The following is a 19,293-nucleotide window of genomic DNA, read 5'->3' as shown; positions in this document are numbered from 1 at the left end:
CGGTGTGGCGGTTCCTCAAAAACTAAAAGTAGAACGACCATATTACCCAGCAATCCCCCTTGCAGGTATACACCCAAAAGAACTGAAAGCAGGGTCTTGAAGAGGTATTTGCACACCCATGTTCACAGCAGCGTTATTCACAACAGCCAAAATGTGGACGCAACCCAAGTATACATCAAGGGATGAACAGATAAACAAAATGTGGTCTATACACACAATGGAAGATTATTCAACCTTCAAAAGGAAGGAAATGCAGCGTCATGCTACACCACGGATGAACCTTCAGGGCATTACGCTCAGTGAAATAAGTCAGCCAAAAAAAGACAAATACCGTATGATTCCACTTATACGAGGTACCTAGAGTAGGTGTCGTACACATAAAGCAGAAGGGGCTTGGGAAGGGGAGGGACTGCGAGTCAGTGTTTAACGGGGACAGAATTTGTTTTACAAGATGCAAAAAGTTCCATGGATGGATGGTGGTAATGGACACACAACAGTGTACTTAATGCCACTGAACCACACACTTAAAAATGGTTAAAATGGTAAATTTTACGCTGTGTATATTTTACCACAATTTTAAAAGTTCTGTGATGCAAAAAGGCCTCTAAGAAACAAGGGAAAGGAATTAATGACCCAAAGCTAACAGGTTTCTTACTATACATTCACAAAGTTGACAGCCTGTGTATCTTGCTGATGGTTAAAGTCAAGAAACCTGGCTTTACCATCGGCTTTTTACTACAGCTTGATTCCCCATCTGTGAAATCAGGAGACAGTCTCTGGAAGCTGTCATGATGAATAAAAGTCATGCCTAATAGCCCTGAGTCCCTCAGAAGTGCAATCACTACCGCTTTTGTCTGTTCCTCCCATCCTGGCCCCACCTCACCTTTGCCAGATACGCGTCCACGTTCTCGTGTGTAACTGATGGATCCGTGACGAATTCAAAGAGCTCTCGCACAGTCATCACGGCGACCCCGTGCTTCAGAAAGAAACCTGTCACGGGAAGACATTCGTGAGAGCTTTGCGAGGGAAGAGGTTGTTAATCCAACCCCTTCATAGAAAAACAAAGAGATAAAAATACCCCATGACCCACACTGGTGTCAGTATCACTGCAGCAAACGATTTAGTGCCAAGATTCTCTATCAACGGTTTACCAGAGTGAAAAGCACCGGCGCAAACAAGTTGGGAGACAATCCCAGTGTCCTCACCGTTGACGTTGGCGCAGTCCTTCCTCAAGAACTCCAAGGCGTGCGGGTGGTCATGCTCCACGGACTGAGAAACGTCAATGATGCACACGCCTCCGCCCTGGTACCTGCGGGCCAGGTGCGCCGGGGGTGAGCTGCACGCTGCCTCCAGGCTGGCATGAGGGCCGGGCACGCGGGGCTAGGGCGCACCACGGCTCGCCCACACTCTCGTTTAAACATTTCTACTTTAGTAGCAATGGAAATAACTAATAAAATGAATGAGGTGGGTAAGAAGAGCCACTTTGACTAACAAGAGATGAAAACTGAGAAAATTTCCCAAGTCCTTTAGCTCTGCTAACGATCAGAGTGGTCAATTCTGTGACTAAGGCCACCAAAGGCAGGGAACACATCCTATCCTGTGACCCTGTGGAAGCCAACTCTACAACTGGGGAATTTAGCAGGACTCCTTGGACGGGGATTTAGTTCATTTCCCCAAAGGACACGAGGTGACTGCTGGGAGGTGCGCGTGGGCCACACACTCACAGCATGTTGAATTCACTGAGATCCGCGTGCACGAGCCTGGCGTCCTGGTACATTCTCCTCATGTACTCGATCACCTGCACATACAACTCCCGAGCCTTGGATTCTGATAACTGGACGTTTTTCAAGAGCGGCGCTGGCCTTGAACAAAAATAAAGTGAACTCAGATAAACGGACCCAGAACAAGATTTCCTGCTTCCTAACATTGTTACCCGTTCTTTTCTTCTACCAATCATCACTGAACAATGTGCTTCGCTCCAGAGATACGGTTCTATCAATAAAAAGCTGTCCACAAACAGATGCTTTTCCAGCTGACTGTATGAGACATTCCCCAAAAAACAAGGTGAGCTTTGTTATTCTGAAGCATTTTGGGACTTAAAAACAGTAGAACAAATTAGTGACTCTATGCACTAATAGAGTGGGAAAGATTCATTAAAAATATTACAAGACGCAAGGAGCTATTTAAATGGGAAATATTCACATGTTGGATAATTCAAAGCACTTAAAAATACAGTTCTGGGCGTGTAATTATTAGGCCTGCTACACACTCACATGTCGTCTTTGCCAATGAAACTCATGACGAGAACATGACTTCGCAGCAGGATAGGTTCTGGGCACGGGATCTCTGCTGTGTTTAGCCTGTGATATGAAAACAGATAAACGAAAAGCTGAAACAAGTCATCTAAAGCACCTAATCTAAAACAACTTACAACAGCTGCAGTGCACAAGACTAGCAGTGCCGTGAGGAAACAGCACCCAGGCCTCCCGTGATTTTAAGCGGCACCGTTACGCGTCACCAAGGATGGCAAAACACCAGCAATTCAACTAGGACATCCCATAGCCTCCATGGCATAGTTCGATGCCAGAGATGTCAAACTGTGAAGAAACGGGCGCCTCAGAACCGATGAAATACAGCAGATACGTCTGCAATTATCTTTTGAGTTGATCAGTGTCAACAATGATGAATAAAAATAGTGAACTCATAGCCAGTCGCAAACTGAGCATAAGGAGATTTCAGAAGGACTTCCAAAACAAGTGACCTTTGCTGAATACTGCTACAATATCCAGCGTATGGCACCTATGTATAGCATATATAAAAGGTAAAAGATATTTGAAAGGGAGAAAAAAACCTTCCAATTTAAAACTTCAATTGAGGAAACTTGATCTCAGTTGCCTTTACTTGATACAAAGGTGCCAATGCAAACAAAGAATACAGAAATGTGTCCAAAATGGGACTGAAGAAGAGGAAACTACGATAAAGAGCTTAGGGCCTAACAAAATTGCCTAAAACTCCAACACCTATAAAAAAAAATGACACGTTATTCTCACCACCTGATTGTGTCACTTCCCTGCTTCAAATCCTGTAACGGCTCTTTATCATCCTCAGTATAAATTCTAAACCTTTTCACACGGCTCCCAAGGCTTTTCACGTGACCCAGCCTTGCAGAATAAATGTAAGTCGGGGCACAATTCTCCTGTAATGGGTTCGTAAAACAGGAGAGAGAAGGTAGCTCCTATTCGCTTGGAAATGCGTTTCCTCTGCTCACCTCTGCAGATCTAACGGAGCTCTGCGAGACCCTATCTTTGGACAGAACCACACCAGGACCTGCTGGGAGGAAAGCTCTGAGGCTGACATGCAGACACAGCACAGACACACACACCCCGGACAGTCACCTGATTAAGTTCCTCATTTCCTTTTCTGCCCACGTTTTCACCATTTTTCTGGGGTTGCCTTTACAGTAGCCATGACGAAACCTTGAATGAGAAAGATATTTGCTATTTCAATCATTCCATTATTCTAGTTTTTATTTTTAGGATACAGAAATCAAGTCACCTGGGGAAGAAAAAAAAGAACCCTGAGCTCACCTGAATTCCCCACTGACATACTTATCCCGGTCTTTGAACACCAAAATAGAAGTTTTATAAATTTTGATTGCTCTGCTCTCTCCGTTTGCTGTGCGAGCGTGATATACATTAGCCTATTGAGTCAAAAACAAAGAAACTTAAGTTTGTGTTAAATAACTATACGTAGTATTTTACTTTTGCAATCTATTTGAGTCTATCCTCAAAGGTTAAAAAAAAAAAAGTCAAGTGAACTGAAATTCTGTGCATAAGGAACACCATCCTCTTTTGAATATGTGAATTAAAATATAAAACATCACACCAAAAGGTACAGTAAGTATACCTCCAACTTACATGTATAGTAAAGGCCAATTTAAACACACGTGAGACAGACACAGAAAACAAACTTACGGTTACCAAAGGGGAAAGGTGGGGAAGAGGGGGATAAATTAGGAATTTGGGATTAACAGATACACACTACTATATATAAAACAGATAACCAACAAGGACCTACTGTAGAGCACAGGGAACTCTACTCGATATTTTTAATACCCTATATGGGAAAAGAAACTGAAAAAGTATAAATATAAAAATATATATAAATATATGTGTGTGTATGTGTATATATATAACTGAATCACTCTGCTGTACACCTGAAACTAGGACAACACTGAAAATCAACTATACTTCAATAAAAAATAAATTAATTGAAAAAATAGGTCTTCAAATTAAATAAATAAATATACACATACATACATACATACACGTGAGAAGTGGTTTCAAACATTTTTGTATTTCAAGTACGTGGAAAATATCTGAAGACATTCTTACATCTCATGATTTATAAAGTGAATTTTACTGAGAACTGCTTCCCACAGAATGAGTTGCTAATAGAAAAGCAGCATGCCATATATAAAGAAAACAATGAGAAGGACATTTCTTGGCTAACAGAAACTAGACCATGACCCCCTGTCCCAGCAGTAACCGTCTGACCATCTGAACTCACTGCTGGGCACACCTGGATGGACTCCATGACGCAGGACCAAAGTCCTTACATGCACAACTTCCTACCCGGCCATAAACATTAATAAAGCCATTTAAAAAAATTTTTATTGGAATATAGTTGATTTACAATGTTGTGTTAGTTTCTACTGTACAGCAAATTGATTCAGTTATACATATATCCACTCTTTTTTAGATTCCTTTCCCATATAGGCCATTACAGAGTATTGAGTAGAGTTCCCTGTGCTGTACAGCAGGTCCTTAGTAGTTATCTCTTTTATATAGCACGTAATAAAGCCGTTTCTAAGAAATGGCGCTAATTAAACGATCCTGGCTTGTATATGGGGTTTTTGTTTTTTCTTTTCTTTTTAAAGGCACGATTTATTTACTAAGTGCCCTAGTTTCACCTGGTATCTGAAATCAGAAAACTAACATGGACGCATCAGGCATCCCAAGAATGGCTCACCTCTTTCCCTGTGCTAATGCAGCCGTTGATCTCCAATATGATTCCTCTCATCAGCATCTTGAACAATATCATTCGTGTTCTGGGATCCAACACCTAAAAAGAAACGCAAGAAATACAAAGGTCAGAGAGTACCAAATATTTCTCACTGAAGCGCTAGACAAGAGACTGAAGAGCAAAGGCACTATGCAATCCTGCTCGACTAAAGAAGAGTCACTATTGCGATGCTTTTGTTCACTCTCGTTTTTAGTGAATGAAATGTGAGGTGAGACCAAAGGAACCAGAGACAAGAAGCCAGCAAGTTCATTCAGTCATGCAATCAAAGGCTACCAAGTCCAAGAGAAGCTGAAACTGACTCTAGACCAATGTTAGCTAACAGAAATACAATCAAACCAGAGGAAATTGTCTTTTCCAGTCGTCGGGAACCAGGTTAAATTAATCTGAATAGATTTTATCTAACTCAATACATCTGAAACATTATCATTTCAATATGTCATCAATATAAAAAGTTATTAGGAAGAGAGTTAACACTGTTTTTTACACAAACCCTTCAAAACCTGGTGTGCGTGTGCATCTCAGCACATTGCAGGTCATGCTAGTCGCACCACACAAGCTCCACGGCGGCTGCACTGGCTAAGAAGCTTTAAAGCGGCAACCAGCATCCTACAGTTCACAAGGCAAATCAGCCACAGCCTGTTTTTCTATAGCCTGAAAGCTGAAAATGGTTTTTAATTTTAAAAATATTTATTAAAGGGACTTCCCTGGTGACACAGTGGTTAAGAATCTGCTTACCAATGCAGGGGACACAGTTCAAGTCCTGGTCTGGGAAGATCCCACATCTAAACCCGGGAGCCACAACTACTGAGCCCGCGTGCCACAGCTACTGAAGCCCTGGCGCCTGGAGCCTGTGCTCCACAACAAAGAGAAGCCCCCGCAATGAAAAGTGGTCCCTGCGCACCGCAACTAGAGAAAGCCCACGCGCAGCAACGAAGACCCAACGCAGCCAAAAATAAATAAGTAAAAAAAAAATATATTATTAAAAAAATTGTAGTCCACAATGCCTAAAGTATTTATTATTTAGCCCTTTAAAGAAAGAGTTCGCAGACCCCTGCTAGAGATGAGTAGATCAGGGAAAGGCTCTCCTTCAAAGTCAGAGCAGTCAATCTTGAGTACAAAGGACCCTCAAATTCTCTTTAACAAATGGAAGGCAACGAATTTAAAGCCTGAAGCTGTTCACACAGGAAACTAAGGCAGCTGCACATTTACATGCAATTCCCAGGGTGCAGGCAGCCCTCCAGCTCCAGGCAGGGGACAGTGAAAGTGGCCCGAACTAACTATAGTTCAGGGCCTACCCTTCAAAGAGGTGGCTGTGGACGCACAAGAAACCTAAGGTTAACAGAAACAAAACAACCTTGTAAGACTGGAGGACTAACAGCAAACTACAACCACGGCAACTGGAGCAGAATGAAAGGAAAGTGCGTAAAGAGGCAGTAACTGCCGCTGCTCCTCTGCGCGCCGGTAGACAGAGGGCAGGTAAGCTGGGTGAGCGGGAAATCTGTGCAGAGACCTGGGCTTCTGCAAGATCGCGGGGGAGCCAGGCGAGAGGCCCAAATAGCTAAAAACAAAATAGGGGAAGAGACACAGGAGAGGCAAGTCAACTTACAAATACAGATTTTTAAAAGACAGTTTAAGACTCAAGATATACGCTCTTGTTCAAAATTAATTTCCCAAGAGAAAAAGGATTTCAGGGTCTTTGAAAATGAAAGCTGCCTCATCTCTCTGAGTTGGACCACACTTCGTTCTCAGTCACAAAATACACAAAATAACTAAATCTGAGGAAAACAAAGACACAGATCCCAGACCTGACCTGCTCCTGCCAGACTGAGGGTGGAATTCCTCATTTGCACAAATGGGTTGGAGCTCAGGTTGGGTGTGACTCCCTTGGGATGGAGGTGGAGAGAATGCGTGCTTGTGTCTTAAACCAAGAACCTGTAGGGCGAAGAGGCTACTATTCGAAACGTGTTTGTGCATATATGTACGGGTCGGGGAGCGTGGTAGGCAGCAGAAGCAACGTTCTGACCTCTTTTATCACTCTCTTCACAACCGAAATCTGGGTCAATCCTAATACCCAATTACAACCCTCTACATGTGGGAAAATCAGGGGCTGATTTTTCCCCATTCGTGAATAAAGAATAAAACAAGCGTAACTTCTAAACCAAGTAAGGGATTCTAATTGAAAATGTGAAGGCATTATCTGTCTACCCCCCTCTCTCTCACATACACACGCTTTGTGGGTGATACCTGACTCACCACCTGGAAAGGCTCACAAAATCCCTGCAGACCTTGTTTAAGACAAAAGAAAAGATTTCTGGTCTTATAGTCAATTCTGCTTCCCCCCAGAAGATGAAAGCATGCGTGGTGGCTTCATAGGACCACAGAAGGGGGGCATGATTCTAATTTATCTATGAATAGTCCTATTAGAAATAAAGCAAAATGTAGCTCTCTAATCTCAAACAAGGAGCAATTTTACATAGAAGCAGTTCTAGGTGACATTAGCATTAAGCAAGAAGGATGAAAGCAAATTACAACTCAAAGACAGAAGAAATGCTACTTTAAAATAAGAGCTTGCAACACATTTCAACTGTACCTGTTCTACAGTTGCTCTGTCCGACTTATCTTTGATGCGATACCTAAGGCAGAACCAAAAAAACAGAAGTGACATTCAAAATTCAGAGAAGCCAAAACCAAAAGTTTCTAAATGTACATCGTTCCATGAAATTCCTAAGCAGGTAGTTCCTTCAATAACACGCTTCACGACCTCATCATAGTTTCATCACTTTGTGAAACTTCATTTCCCCTTAATAAGCAATTCCGTTCCCTAGGGCAAAAGGAGCGTATCTGCAGTAAGAAAAAAAAAACGCCATCCATGTTTCAGAAGCATTAAATAAGTAGAGCAGTGGGATAAAGCGAACCATGTCGGAAAAAAGAAAACATCAAGTCTGTAACTACTGTCCTTAGACCTTTAATGATTCTATTAGTATAGAATTAAAGTCATATACAAGGCTTTCTCTTCAGAGTCCTTTTCTACAAAGACACAAGTTTTTATCATTTCAGGACAGTTACTGCATTAAAACGCAGGCTCTGATGGCTTCGGCTCACACCAAGTGACTCAATTCACAGACTAACCTAAACTATTAACAAAGATTCAAACAGACACTTGAATGAAATAGGAAATGCTGTTTCTCAAAAAGCTGGTATCCCTTGGGCATAACAATAAACTAGAAGAAAACTGGTTTTTAAGTTCAGTTCTAACACTGCCATTTATATGATCTTAGTGTCACTTTCTATAATATATTGTTAACGCCTTACAGCCATGAGCAATAGGAGGTTAGCCAGATCTTAAACATTTGGCTTTGGGAACAGAGTTGTAAATGAAAACCGTTCTCTGTTGTATCACTATTTAGTTTTAAATCTGCCCTTACGTTTTAAAAAATATTCCATGGAAGGGAACAATTCTTAATTAGTTCTAAAAAGGGAACATTTTTATACTCTAACATTCTAGTTCAAACTGTAACGTACAAATACTGTTCCCCTCCTGAGAGCACATTTGTGAATTTCACAAGATTATAGTTTTAGCACAGATTTCTTAAGAAAACTCATTTAATATTTTCAACCTACAAAGGCATAGGATACCCTCATTTAAACTTAAAAAAATAAAAAAAAAGAATTGGTTCAGGTACACAAAGGAACATCCTTTGCAAAAGAATTATGACAAAGATGCTACTACTTTGTCTAGAATTAGTTCCTACCAGCCAGGTTTTGTTTTATTTATTTATTTATTTTATATACTTGAAATATTACTTACATATCTGCTTCCTTTTGTCTAAACTTTCCCGTGACTTTGTTTATGACAGAATCAGTAACGTTTAGTTTTTCTAAAAAAAACAAAAAAACCCCACAACATAAACAACATGTAAGACAAAAGTTTCTGACTAGCATACTTTCCGCCTTCTCCATTTTCTAAATATTTTATTATACATAGTATCTATTGTAGTAATGAAAAAAGTGTTTAATGTTTTTAAGGGCAAGCGCTAAGCTGTGCTTCCTTACTATCAAGAGTTGTCACTTTCATCACCACAGCCGTCATTTCTGAGCCATAAAAATCTAGATCCAGAAATCTCTCAAAACTACTTTACCTGCGTACATTGAATTTCAGACATTTTTTAATGTTTTGTACGACTAACATAGATAATATAACTGCCTGTATTCCAAGTTAATTCTAAAAATGTCAGTTTCATTTCAAATTACGGGCCTATGATAGGCAAGATGAGATATGAGAGATGCTGTACCAGGTCTGTAATAGTCAGCGTCTACGAGAGAAAGATGACCCTGCATTTCCCAAGTGGCTTCAAATCCACATTCTGATTCCTTGCTTTCAATAGCTCTCACTAAATGATTAACGCCACACAAAAAGTTTCAAGTAAAACAAAACGTAATTATACCTAGTGTTTTCAACATCCTACTACGAGATAATCTTACTACAAAATCTAATACAAAACAGACAATAACTTGAATGGGTATCTGTAACTTCGTATTTCTACAACAGGAGAGAAAACACAACTAAAAATGTATAAGTTAGTCTTTCCTTGAAGCCATGTTTTTAAATGACTAAGTTTTTAATTTTCTCTAAGCATTGGTATTTAGTCAGTAACACAGAATATATCCATTGCCTAATCTAATAAAATTTTATAACACTTTGTGGTTTTTGAAGAATTTTCTCATAGCCCAGTGAGGAAATGTATCTTAAAAACTCACCTAGATTAATTTTATTCTCAAATTTCCGTAAGACCTTGTCTGATGGAGTAGACATTTTGGCTGAATTGTAACTGGGAGTCTGTCGATTTGCCTGGAAGAAATGAGTTCCACAGACTAAAGCTCTAATTGTAAGTACAAGCCTAAGGTTCATAACGTTTTCTCCCTTAGTATTAATTAGTTAATTAATTTATGGCTGCGTTGGGTCTTTGTTGCTGCATGGCGGCTTTCTCTAGTTGCGGTGAGCAGGGCTACTCTTCGTTGCAGTGCGTGGACTCATTGTGGTGGCTTCTCTTGTTGCGGGGCACAGGCTCTAGGCACGCAGGCTTCAGTAGTTGTGGCACGTGAGCTCAGTAGTTGTGGGTTCTAGAGCACAGGCTCAGTAGTTGTGGCGCATGGGCATGTGGGATCTTCCCTGACCAGGGATCAAACCCAGATCCCCTGCATTGGCAGATGGATTCTTAACCACTGCACCACCAAGGAAGTCCCATAGTTAACTATTAAAGTATCAATACTTAGGGGAGTACCATAAGGGAAGGGAAGGATCAATCAAATTTGCCCAAGAAGTTTTTTAAAAAGGCATTTGAGGGTTTCCCTGGTGGCACAGTGGTTAAGAATCCACCTGCCAACGCAGGAGAGACAAGGGTTCGAGCCCTGGTCCAGGAAGATCCCACATGCCGCGGAGCAACTCAGCCTGTGCGCCACAACTACTGAGCCTGCGCTCTAGAGCCTACGAGCCACAACCACTGAAGTCCGTGCACCTAGAGCCCGTGCTCTGCAATGAGAAGCCACAGAAATAAGCCCGCACACCACAACGAAGAGTAGCCCCCGCTCGCCGCAACTAGAGAAAAGACCGCGTGTAGCAACGAAGACCCAATGCAGCCAAAAATAAATAAAGTAAATAAAAAAAATTATTTTTTTAAAAAAGGCATTTGAAATAGGACAAAGTCACTGGCTAAAATAAAGTCTATATAATCTGCATTTTTGCTTTTGTTTCTAACCTCTCTACAACATATTTTTCATTATTATAAATAACAAATTAAAATTAAACGCATTTTTCTAATTTGACTGGTTTCTAGATTTAAAATGTGAGAATGTTCATTTACCCCCAAGTGTATAATAAAGAGCTAAGACCAACGTTAAACTGGTTCCAGGAATTTCATTTTGGGCTTAGTGTCTCAAGAGAGGGAAAGATTAAGTACAAGGCTTAGCACTTAGACTGGTGCAATGCACAAACTGAAGTAATGGGAAAAAAAGGGAAGAGAGGGGAGACAATATCCAGAACCTGTAAATAAGAGAACAGATATTAAAAGGGCCTGTCATTGGGCTTCCCTGGTGGCGCAGTGGTTGAGAGTCCGCCTGCCGATGCAGGGGATACGGGTTCGTGCCCCGGTCCGGGAAGATCCCACATGCCGCGGAGCGGCTGGGCCTGTGAGCCATGGCCGCTGAACCTGCGCGTCCGGAGCCTGTGCTCCGCAACGGGAGAGGCCACAACAGTGAGAGGCCCGTGTACCACAAAAAAAAAAAAAGGGGCCTGTCACAAGGACTGATTCAATCCTGGTATCTAAGCGTGAACTTGGAGGCTGAGTAGTTTCTTATTTACAGGGAACTTAAAAATTGTTTTCTATTAAATATAACTTAAAATAATACATGTTCACAGTAGAAACCACAGGTAAATTTTTAATTACCTATAAGCCCAGTGCCCAAAGATTAACAGTTAACATTTAAGCATATATATTTTTCCCCCTAGCTTTATTAAAAGAAATTCCACTCTATGTTGAAATTGCTCAGTCTCACCAATGAATCAGTGAAGGAGTTGCCAAAGCAATACCGCATGTAAGTGTGAAATTTCTTTGGTTATTCAAGAACGTATGCATTCTAGGCCACGATATAGCTGTTTTAATTTTCAAAGAAATAGTTCTGCTTCCCCCCACTCCCTATCTTCATGCTCCAGGAACCTTTATGTTCCAGGAAGATGCACCGTCTGGACCCTCTGGTTCTGCACACTCCCAACACTTAGTCCTTGCAGTTTGAGGGGCAGGCTCTATGCGGCTTGGTAACCTGCATTCTGCACTTGGTAGAAGATGGCAGATCGGGAACATTTCTCCATGTCATTAAGACAGTTTTCCATGGCAACAGACTTTATGGCTACATAATATCTCGCTGCGTGAACCAGTCCCACTGGAAACGACGAATCAAGGTCGTTTCCAACATTCCTCTGCCAGAAACAACAATCCAGGATCATTCTTGTAACTAAGTCTTGGGACCCTCCTAGAAGAACTGCTGAGTCAAAGCACTTACTCTATTAAGCTTTTATCACGCACCAATTTATCCTCCAAATAACTGTGCCCATTTATTTGACCATCAATTACATATTTTGTGTCTCTGTCAGTTCATAAGTGAAAGAAAAAAATCTCTACATACTCTCTGCTTTTCTTTAATTACTAATTAAGCTGAACTTTTTCTCTGTTTCCTAACCATTTGTAGTAATCTGCCTTTTTGTGTCTTTTCCCAGGCAGATTTTTAGGTTCATTATCTTATGACAATTTAAATAACTTTTTAAATTTACTGATTATAGAACAAATGTACATCATTATCAGAAATATGGAAAGGATGAAGAATGAAAACCAGTAAAGGCTAGGGCTATGGTGCAATATAACCTGGTGAAAACCTTTCAGTTACTCAATTCTAGAACCACAAAAAGGCCTTTTAAAAAAGAAGACATAAGGCTTCCCTGGTGGTACAGTGGTTGAGAGTCCGCCTGCTGATGCAGGGAGCACGGGTTCGTGCCCCAGTCCGGGAAGATCCCACGTGCCGCGGAGCGGCTGGGCCCGTGAGCCATGGCCGCTGAGCCTGCGCGTCCGGAGCCTGTGCTCCACAACGGGAGAGGCCACAACAGGGAGAGGCCCGTGTACCGCAAAAAAAAAAAAAAAAGAAGACATAAGCAAACAATGCAAAGATGTACAGGATGGTTCATCAGATACCTGCAGGTTACTCCCTCCACCTGAGGCTGAGCACCTGACCAGTTTTCCAAATCCATCATCGTAGTCCCAGTCATCATCGTCGTCATAATCCTCCTCTTCCTCCCTTTCCATCTCACCTTCACCCATCTTCTCATCCACGTTATTCTGAAGGTCTTCAAACAGAATATCACCTTCCTCTTTGACAGTCTTCAAGTCAATGTTTTCACTGGAAATAACAATGTTTTGGCATGTTTACACATACTCTAATTGGACTTGCATATGTATTTATTTATGATATAGTAGGCTACACCTATACCAATAAATCTAAAAGGTTCCCTTACAACATCTCCCAATAAACTCAAACGTAACACCAAGTTCTCCTGTTTCTCAGGTTTCTGTTCCAGCTGTTCACTTATTCTCCAGGTCCTACCACGGAAGAAGTACATAAGGTGGTTAAATCCACCCCTGCCTTAATGAAGTTAGAATTTATATTATTATCTTCTCTGCTGAATGAACTAACTCTGATGTGTACACCTGACCTGAACTTCAGGAAAAACCATTCACAGAGCTGCTTTAAGAGGGGGTGGGGGAAACTTTCTGACCAAACTTGGGAATAAGTCGAAAGCCTTATTTCAAGCCTTACCTTGAACTCAATTATCATTCTGCAACAAAAGGAGCCGTATCAAGACTTGTGTTACACAAAGAACTTCAAATCACCCTTGCTCATGAAGGGAAGGACGGTGAAGAGAAGCAGCACAAATGAGAGAAGAAAGCTGGGTATAATTAAAGAGGAGAAGCGGAGACTGACAAACCCAGAGAACTGGCCCAGAGTAAAGGGAGCACAACTAACAGGGTCTTTTTATGCCACGTGAGAATTCAGACGAGTGTTACTGTATCTTCTTAGTTTTTCAAGAGAAGCCAGATCTCTGGGTTTTTGGGTAAAATCTCCCACTTACCTGGTATATTCAATTTGAACAAACCACTGTGCACACCAAACACAACATGTCTGCAGGTCAGACTCCAGAGGCAGTACTACCAGTTTTGAGCCCTCAGGTGGAGAACGAGTACAGAAACCACATAAAACACATGATGATATGCCCTACCAGATTAAACACAGGCAGACAGTGGTTTAAGTAAATTCAGATGATCGATCCTGACTCATTAACTAGCCATGGCTTAGAGGGCTCCAAAGCTCCACGGATATGGGTGGGAAGAGAACAAATAATCAGTAAACCCCTGTTGTTGACTAGGATTTCATAAACACAATCCAGAAGTCGATCCTTCAATTGCCAATAACCTAGAGCGGCATGATAAAGCTATACCTTCATTTGTACCACGGCTTCCCCCCCTCGGCTGGACAATCCCTTGTTGAGGGCGGTTGTCCTGTGCCTCAAGGATGTTCAGCAGCATCTCTGGTCCCTGCCTTCCAGACGCCACCAGCGCACCCCCCCCCCCGCCCCGCCAGCTATGACAAACGAAAATGTCTCCAGAGTCCCAGGAGTGGGCAAAATCCGCCGGTTTCTACCTTCACAGTGTCTAGTGTACACTCATGACCGTTAACTACTCACCAGCCACACTGGCTGTGTTTCTTCTGCCCACTTAACTTAGTTCCTAAGGTCTTCTGTACGCTCATCTGAAAACGTAGTTCTGGATGCCCTTCTCATTTCTCTGGCTAAATCCTACGTATCCTTCCAGTATTGACCTGCTATCTTTGCTCAGGAAAGTCTGCCCTGTTCTTTACCCACTTCTCCTTTGTACTACTTACCTAAATCTAATACAAATAATTTGTCTAATTATTCGATATGCTTCCCCTGGTAGAGTGCAAGTTCTGTGTCATTCAGGGGAGTATTTACCAAGGTATCACGATCCACTAACAAGAGATCTGACAGGGCTTCCCTGGTGGCGCAGTGGTTGAGAATCTGCCTGCTAATGCAGGGGACACGGGTTCGAGCCCTGGTCTGGGGGGCTCCCACATGCCGCGGAGCAACTAGGCCCGTGAGCCACAAGTACTGAGCCTGCGCGTCTGGAGCCTGTGCTCCCCAGCAAGAGAGGCCACGATAATGAGAGGCCCACGCACCACGATGAAGAGTAGCCCCCACTTGCCACAATTAGAGAAAGCCCTCGCACAGAAACGAAGACCCAACCTTGCAAAAATAAATTAATTAATAACAATAATAAAAAAGAATAAGGTCTTTGAATGCAGAGAATGTGCTTTAAAAAAAAAGATCTGACGCACAGAAAGTGATCAATCTATATTTACTGAAATTAATAAAATCTATGTGTAGTGAATCCTTACTATAAAGTAAAAACCATTTTCTTGGAATTCCAAGATGAACTCTATGTTTCATTTTGCTTTCAAGTAGGAGTTATCCTTAATTCCTTTTGCCTCTCACTTCACATCTAACCTACCGTTACACCCTGTCCCTTCGCCCTCCAAAACATCCCTAGCTTGATCCCATCATCTTTGAACTCAATTACCTGAGTACTTTTGAACTGTGTCCACCTTTGCCCTCCAAAACCATCTCCTCCAGAGCAGAATGATTCCTTTAAATCATACATCAGGTGATGTCACTGCCCTGCTAAAAGCCCTCCTGTGGCTTTCTATAAGACCTAGAATAATATCTCAAAACCTTACCATCACTTGTAACGCTCTTCATGCTCTGGCCCCTTCTCACTTCTGTATCATTACCAACCAATCTCCTCAACTACATGCACTGTGCTCTAGGCACAATGGCTTCTAGATCTTCCTTTCACAGCCAAAAGGGATCCCACCGTAGGGCCTCTGCACCTGCTGTCCCCTGTCCTGAATTGCTGTTCCTGCTGCTCTTCCTGAGTCCGTTAGATCTGGACTATTTATTTATTCATTCACTCATTTTGGCTGCACCGGGTCTCGGTTGCTGCACGAGGGATCTTTGTTGCTGCGCGCAGGATCGTTAGTTGCAGCATGCAGGATCTAGTTCCCTGACCAGGGATCCAACCCAGGTCCCCTGCATTGGGAGCTCGGAGTCTTAACCGCTGGACCACCAAGTAAGTCCCCAGATTTGGACTTAACCCTTCCTTTACAACAAAGCCACTACTTAGGTCTATCAACTGATTTTAATTGTTTGCATAGTAAATATGTCATCTGGGTTTTTTTAAAAAAAATATCTCTATGTACCTAATGGTGTGCCCTCCCTCCCAAGTAGAAGGCAGAACTCAATAGCAGCAGGGCTTTGGTTTGTCTTGTTCATCGCTATCTTTAGCGCCGAAGACAGAAATAGGCACACGATAGGTGCTCCAATATTTTTTGAACGCTAAATGTAGTTAAAGCTCAAACACCTGTTACCCAATCGCTCTCTCCAACTCTGCCTCTCAGCGATGCTAACAATCTGGGAACCCTGGACTCTCCGGACAGACAAGCGGCTTTCATTAACTCTGCCGGCACCTGAACAGGAAGACCTGGCTGGGATGGAGAAAGCAGCAAAAGGCTGTGAAAAGAGCCCCGAGTGATGAATTACCAGTCTCCCTCCAAACCACAAACAAGCGTCAACTCCCCAAAGGGACCGCGGCGGCGGAAGAGCGAGCACCGTGCGCACAGCGTCGGTGTACTCACGGCTGCCTACCTGTCCGAGGAGTCGGCGTCGTCAAACTGCCCCGGAACCACCCGACTCATCAGCAGCCGCCGGTAGTCCATGACGGAAGCGCGCCGAGCCTCAGCGCCACCAGCAGCCGCTCGCCCTGCGCCGGGGCAGGAACGGCACAGGGACGGTTTTATCCGCCGATCCAACGGCCTCTGCGCGTGACGTCCGCCTAGCAAACCGCTCAGAAGCCCCCGCGCCCAAAGCGCGCGCCACGTGCGGGAGATGGAATTCCAAGCCTAGCAACCGAGCCACCCGGACAGGAAGCCCCACTCCGAACGGAATTCGTCTTCCCACCAGAAGCCCCGCCCCCGCGCCGGGCTGAGCGCCGGAAGTTCGCGTCCCGCAGGACGTGAGAGGGACCCGAGGTGTGTGGGCAGTTCGTGTTCCCGTCGTTCCCCGCCGAGGCTGGGCTGACTGTTCCTTCCGGAGCTTTTCGAGTCTGCTCCCCGCTTTGTGTCCTCCCTTGGAAGGAGTCGTCAGCTAGCCCGAGGCTGCTGGACGTGGGGGGTCTCACACCGAGTAACCTCCCAGCTCTGCGCATGGAAACTTCGAGAGGGTCAGAGGGCGCGGGAGCCGGGCGGGCGCCGTTGCGGCCGCGAGGGGAGGGCGCGGCCGGGCCGACGTCACACTGGGACGTTCCAGCGCTGCCGCATCCCCGCTGCGAAGTGTGAAAAGCCGTGCGTGGGCAAGGTTGAAAGCGTTCTTCCCCCTCCTTCGTTACCCAGTACGGAGGGAGGCCGCCCGAAATCCTTACTGTGGAGCCGAGCAACTATGGTCCCTGGAAGTGAGCACACTTGTGCGACCTGAAAAGTTTGTTGCGTTGTTGTGAGGTGAAAATAAGACAGTTGCTTTTCAGAAGTTTAAAATTTGACATACGACTGAAAATTTAAGGCAAAAAAAAAAAACATTTGAGAATTTTTGCCAGTACCCCCAGTGACACCTCTTTTAACACCCATTCTAAAACAGCTTAGGAGTGTCTCTGGAATATCTGTCCAAACATTGGAACAAGTTTTTCGTTGTTGTTGTTTTTCAGTCTGGCATAAATCGGGTCAGGACAGAATGAAAGACGAAAAAAGGAAGCCTAACTTAAAAAAAAAAAAAAGAAATTGGTAGATTATGCCGTATGAACAAGGTTGTAAGAGTGTTATCATTGGGAGTTCTAGGTTTGCAAACAAAAAATTTTGAAGGAATAAGGCCCTGGCGGTTTTTTTGTATTTGGAAAACAAAAGAAGGATGTTTCAGACCCCCTTCACCACAGCCCAGGCAGTATTTATGTATTTGGAAGACAGAGGAAAAGGCAAGCATAAAGTCTGGCCTCTCACCAATCCTGCCCAGCCGGCTTGGCTCCCTGACTTTTTTTATATTGATCCTTAAGCAAATGATGACAGGTTTGAAAAAGTTAAACCTCGGTGAATTACTTACTAATTTGGTAATTCAATAAAATACCCCAGGGGAGTGGTTAAGTGGCTGCAGATTGAAAAGTTTTAATAGAAATAAATCATTTAAGTGCAGGATTTATTCGATATATTCTCTGAACAACACTGGTTGGTTTGCTGTAGGGGATATTGAAAGACCGTAAATGGGCTCCTCCTGAGGTCTATATAGTATGTGAGTGCAGACACTAACACCCTTGAAAGAATGGTGAAGACTAAAACAGTCAACAAATAGGTGCTGACTTGTGAGATGGAAGTTTAGACTAAAGACGTAGGAATTTAAAAACTGGGTGAATGGGTAGATAGGAAAGTTTTAGGAGGGAGAAGCACTTACCAGGGCAGACTACTGAGATGGTAAGGAGCGTGATCTATTTGCAGGGAAGGAAGCCTGATCTGACTTGAGCAGAGGAGGACTGGAGAGGTAATGTGGGTTCAGGCTATGGAAGACCTAGGAAGTCAAGCAGAAGAATCTGGACTCTGTTTGGACCTGTTTTCTACTCCCATCCCCTGACGGACCTGAGGAGGTCATGAGAATATGGACCAGTATGATGCCGTAGGGAGGGAAAGAAAGCATGGGTTATGAAGAACGTTTTTTAAAGGAGAATTGGACAGGACTTGGTAACTGAGTAGCCCATGGGTGATGAGGTAGAAGGATGCCAAAGATGTCTCCTGGTTTTCAAACCCAAGTGCCTGAGAGAATAAGTGTGGCATAGGGAAGGGAGGGAAAACTGATGTTCAGTGTTGGATTTGACTTGATAATGAGGTATTAGAATAGAAAGTATCAGGTAAGTAGAAATACAGTGTTTTGTGGACCCTAATAGGTCTCGATAATATTTTGTAAATATCTTTTGATTAATTGAGAGATCCCTTCACCTTCTGGGTCCCAAACCTTTTAGGGAATCACTGGATGGTAGCCACACATACTGACTTCTTTTTGTCCAAATTAGTATTTATTACCATGCAAAGTTATCATGACTTTGTAACATACTCAGACTAATTTTATATTTTTCCAATGACTTCACAAATGATATTTTAAAATTTAGGGTAGTGAACTTTGTTGCCTTCTTAATATGAGGAGGGGAACGGAAAACAGCTTTTTGTTTGTATATCTTTGTTGCTGTGCGCGGGCTTTCTCTAGTTGTGGCAAGCGGGGGCTACTCTTCGTTGCGGTGCGCACACTTCTCATTGCGGTGGCTTCTCTTGTTGCAGAGCACGGGCTCTAGGCACGGGCTTAGTAGTTGTGGCACATGGGCTCAGTAGTTGTGGCTTGCAGGCTGTAGAGCTCAGGCTCAGTAGTTTTGGCACATGGGCTTAGTTGCTCCGCGGCATGTGGGACCTTCCCAGACCAGGGTTCAAACCTGTGTCTCCTGCATTGGCAGGCGGATTCTTAACCACTGCGCCACCAGGGAACCCCCCAAAATTCTTAAATTAGTGTAC

General features: G+C 43.2%; 2 protein-coding genes across 7 annotated transcripts in view; one reads left to right on the top strand and one right to left on the bottom strand.

Annotated features, from left to right (window-relative positions):
• Positions 1-16,539, bottom strand: part of RIOK1 (RIO kinase 1) — a 31,705-nt gene extending 15,166 nt beyond the window's left edge. Inside the window, exons 1-12 of one of the 2 annotated variants that reach the window (XM_019945027.3) lie at positions 16,406-16,539; positions 12,941-13,029; positions 9,844-9,934; positions 8,894-8,963; positions 7,676-7,718; positions 5,032-5,124; positions 3,588-3,700; positions 3,396-3,476; positions 2,274-2,360; positions 1,725-1,862; positions 1,206-1,309; positions 884-990 (exon numbers count right to left, since the gene is read on the bottom strand). In XM_019945027.3, coding sequence (XP_019800586.1) covers positions 884-990; positions 1,206-1,309; positions 1,725-1,862; positions 2,274-2,360; positions 3,396-3,476; positions 3,588-3,700; positions 5,032-5,124; positions 7,676-7,718; positions 8,894-8,963; positions 9,844-9,934; positions 12,941-12,958 — 945 coding nt within the window. In that variant the 5' untranslated portion in view covers positions 12,959-13,029; positions 16,406-16,539. Of the gene's footprint in view, positions 1-883; positions 991-1,205; positions 1,310-1,724; positions 1,863-2,273; positions 2,361-3,395; positions 3,477-3,587; positions 3,701-5,031; positions 5,125-7,675; positions 7,719-8,893; positions 8,964-9,843; positions 9,935-12,824; positions 13,030-16,405 lie in introns of both variants that reach the window. The other variant, XM_019945026.3, reaches the window with a different exon arrangement.
• Positions 16,540-16,839: 300 nt separating this feature from the next.
• Positions 16,840-19,293, top strand: part of CAGE1 (cancer antigen 1) — a 54,507-nt gene continuing 52,053 nt past the window's right edge. For 4 of the 5 annotated variants that reach the window (XR_002178302.3, XR_012334311.1, XM_073810295.1 and 1 more), the window contains exon 1: positions 17,094-17,207. Coding sequence is in view for 2 of the 5 variants with exons in the window: in XM_073810295.1 (XP_073666396.1) it covers positions 17,195-17,207 (13 nt within the window). In the remaining 3 variants the exon portion in view is untranslated. Of the gene's footprint in view, positions 16,980-17,093; positions 17,208-19,293 lie in introns of those variants that run through there. The other variant, XM_073810297.1, reaches the window with a different exon arrangement.

Source organism: Tursiops truncatus, chromosome 10 (genome assembly GCF_011762595.2).
Source record: "Tursiops truncatus isolate mTurTru1 chromosome 10, mTurTru1.mat.Y, whole genome shotgun sequence".
Lineage (NCBI taxonomy): Eukaryota > Metazoa > Chordata > Mammalia > Artiodactyla > Delphinidae > Tursiops > Tursiops truncatus.
Note: the sequence above shows the minus strand (reverse complement) of the source record. Positions and strands in the feature narration are given on the sequence as shown.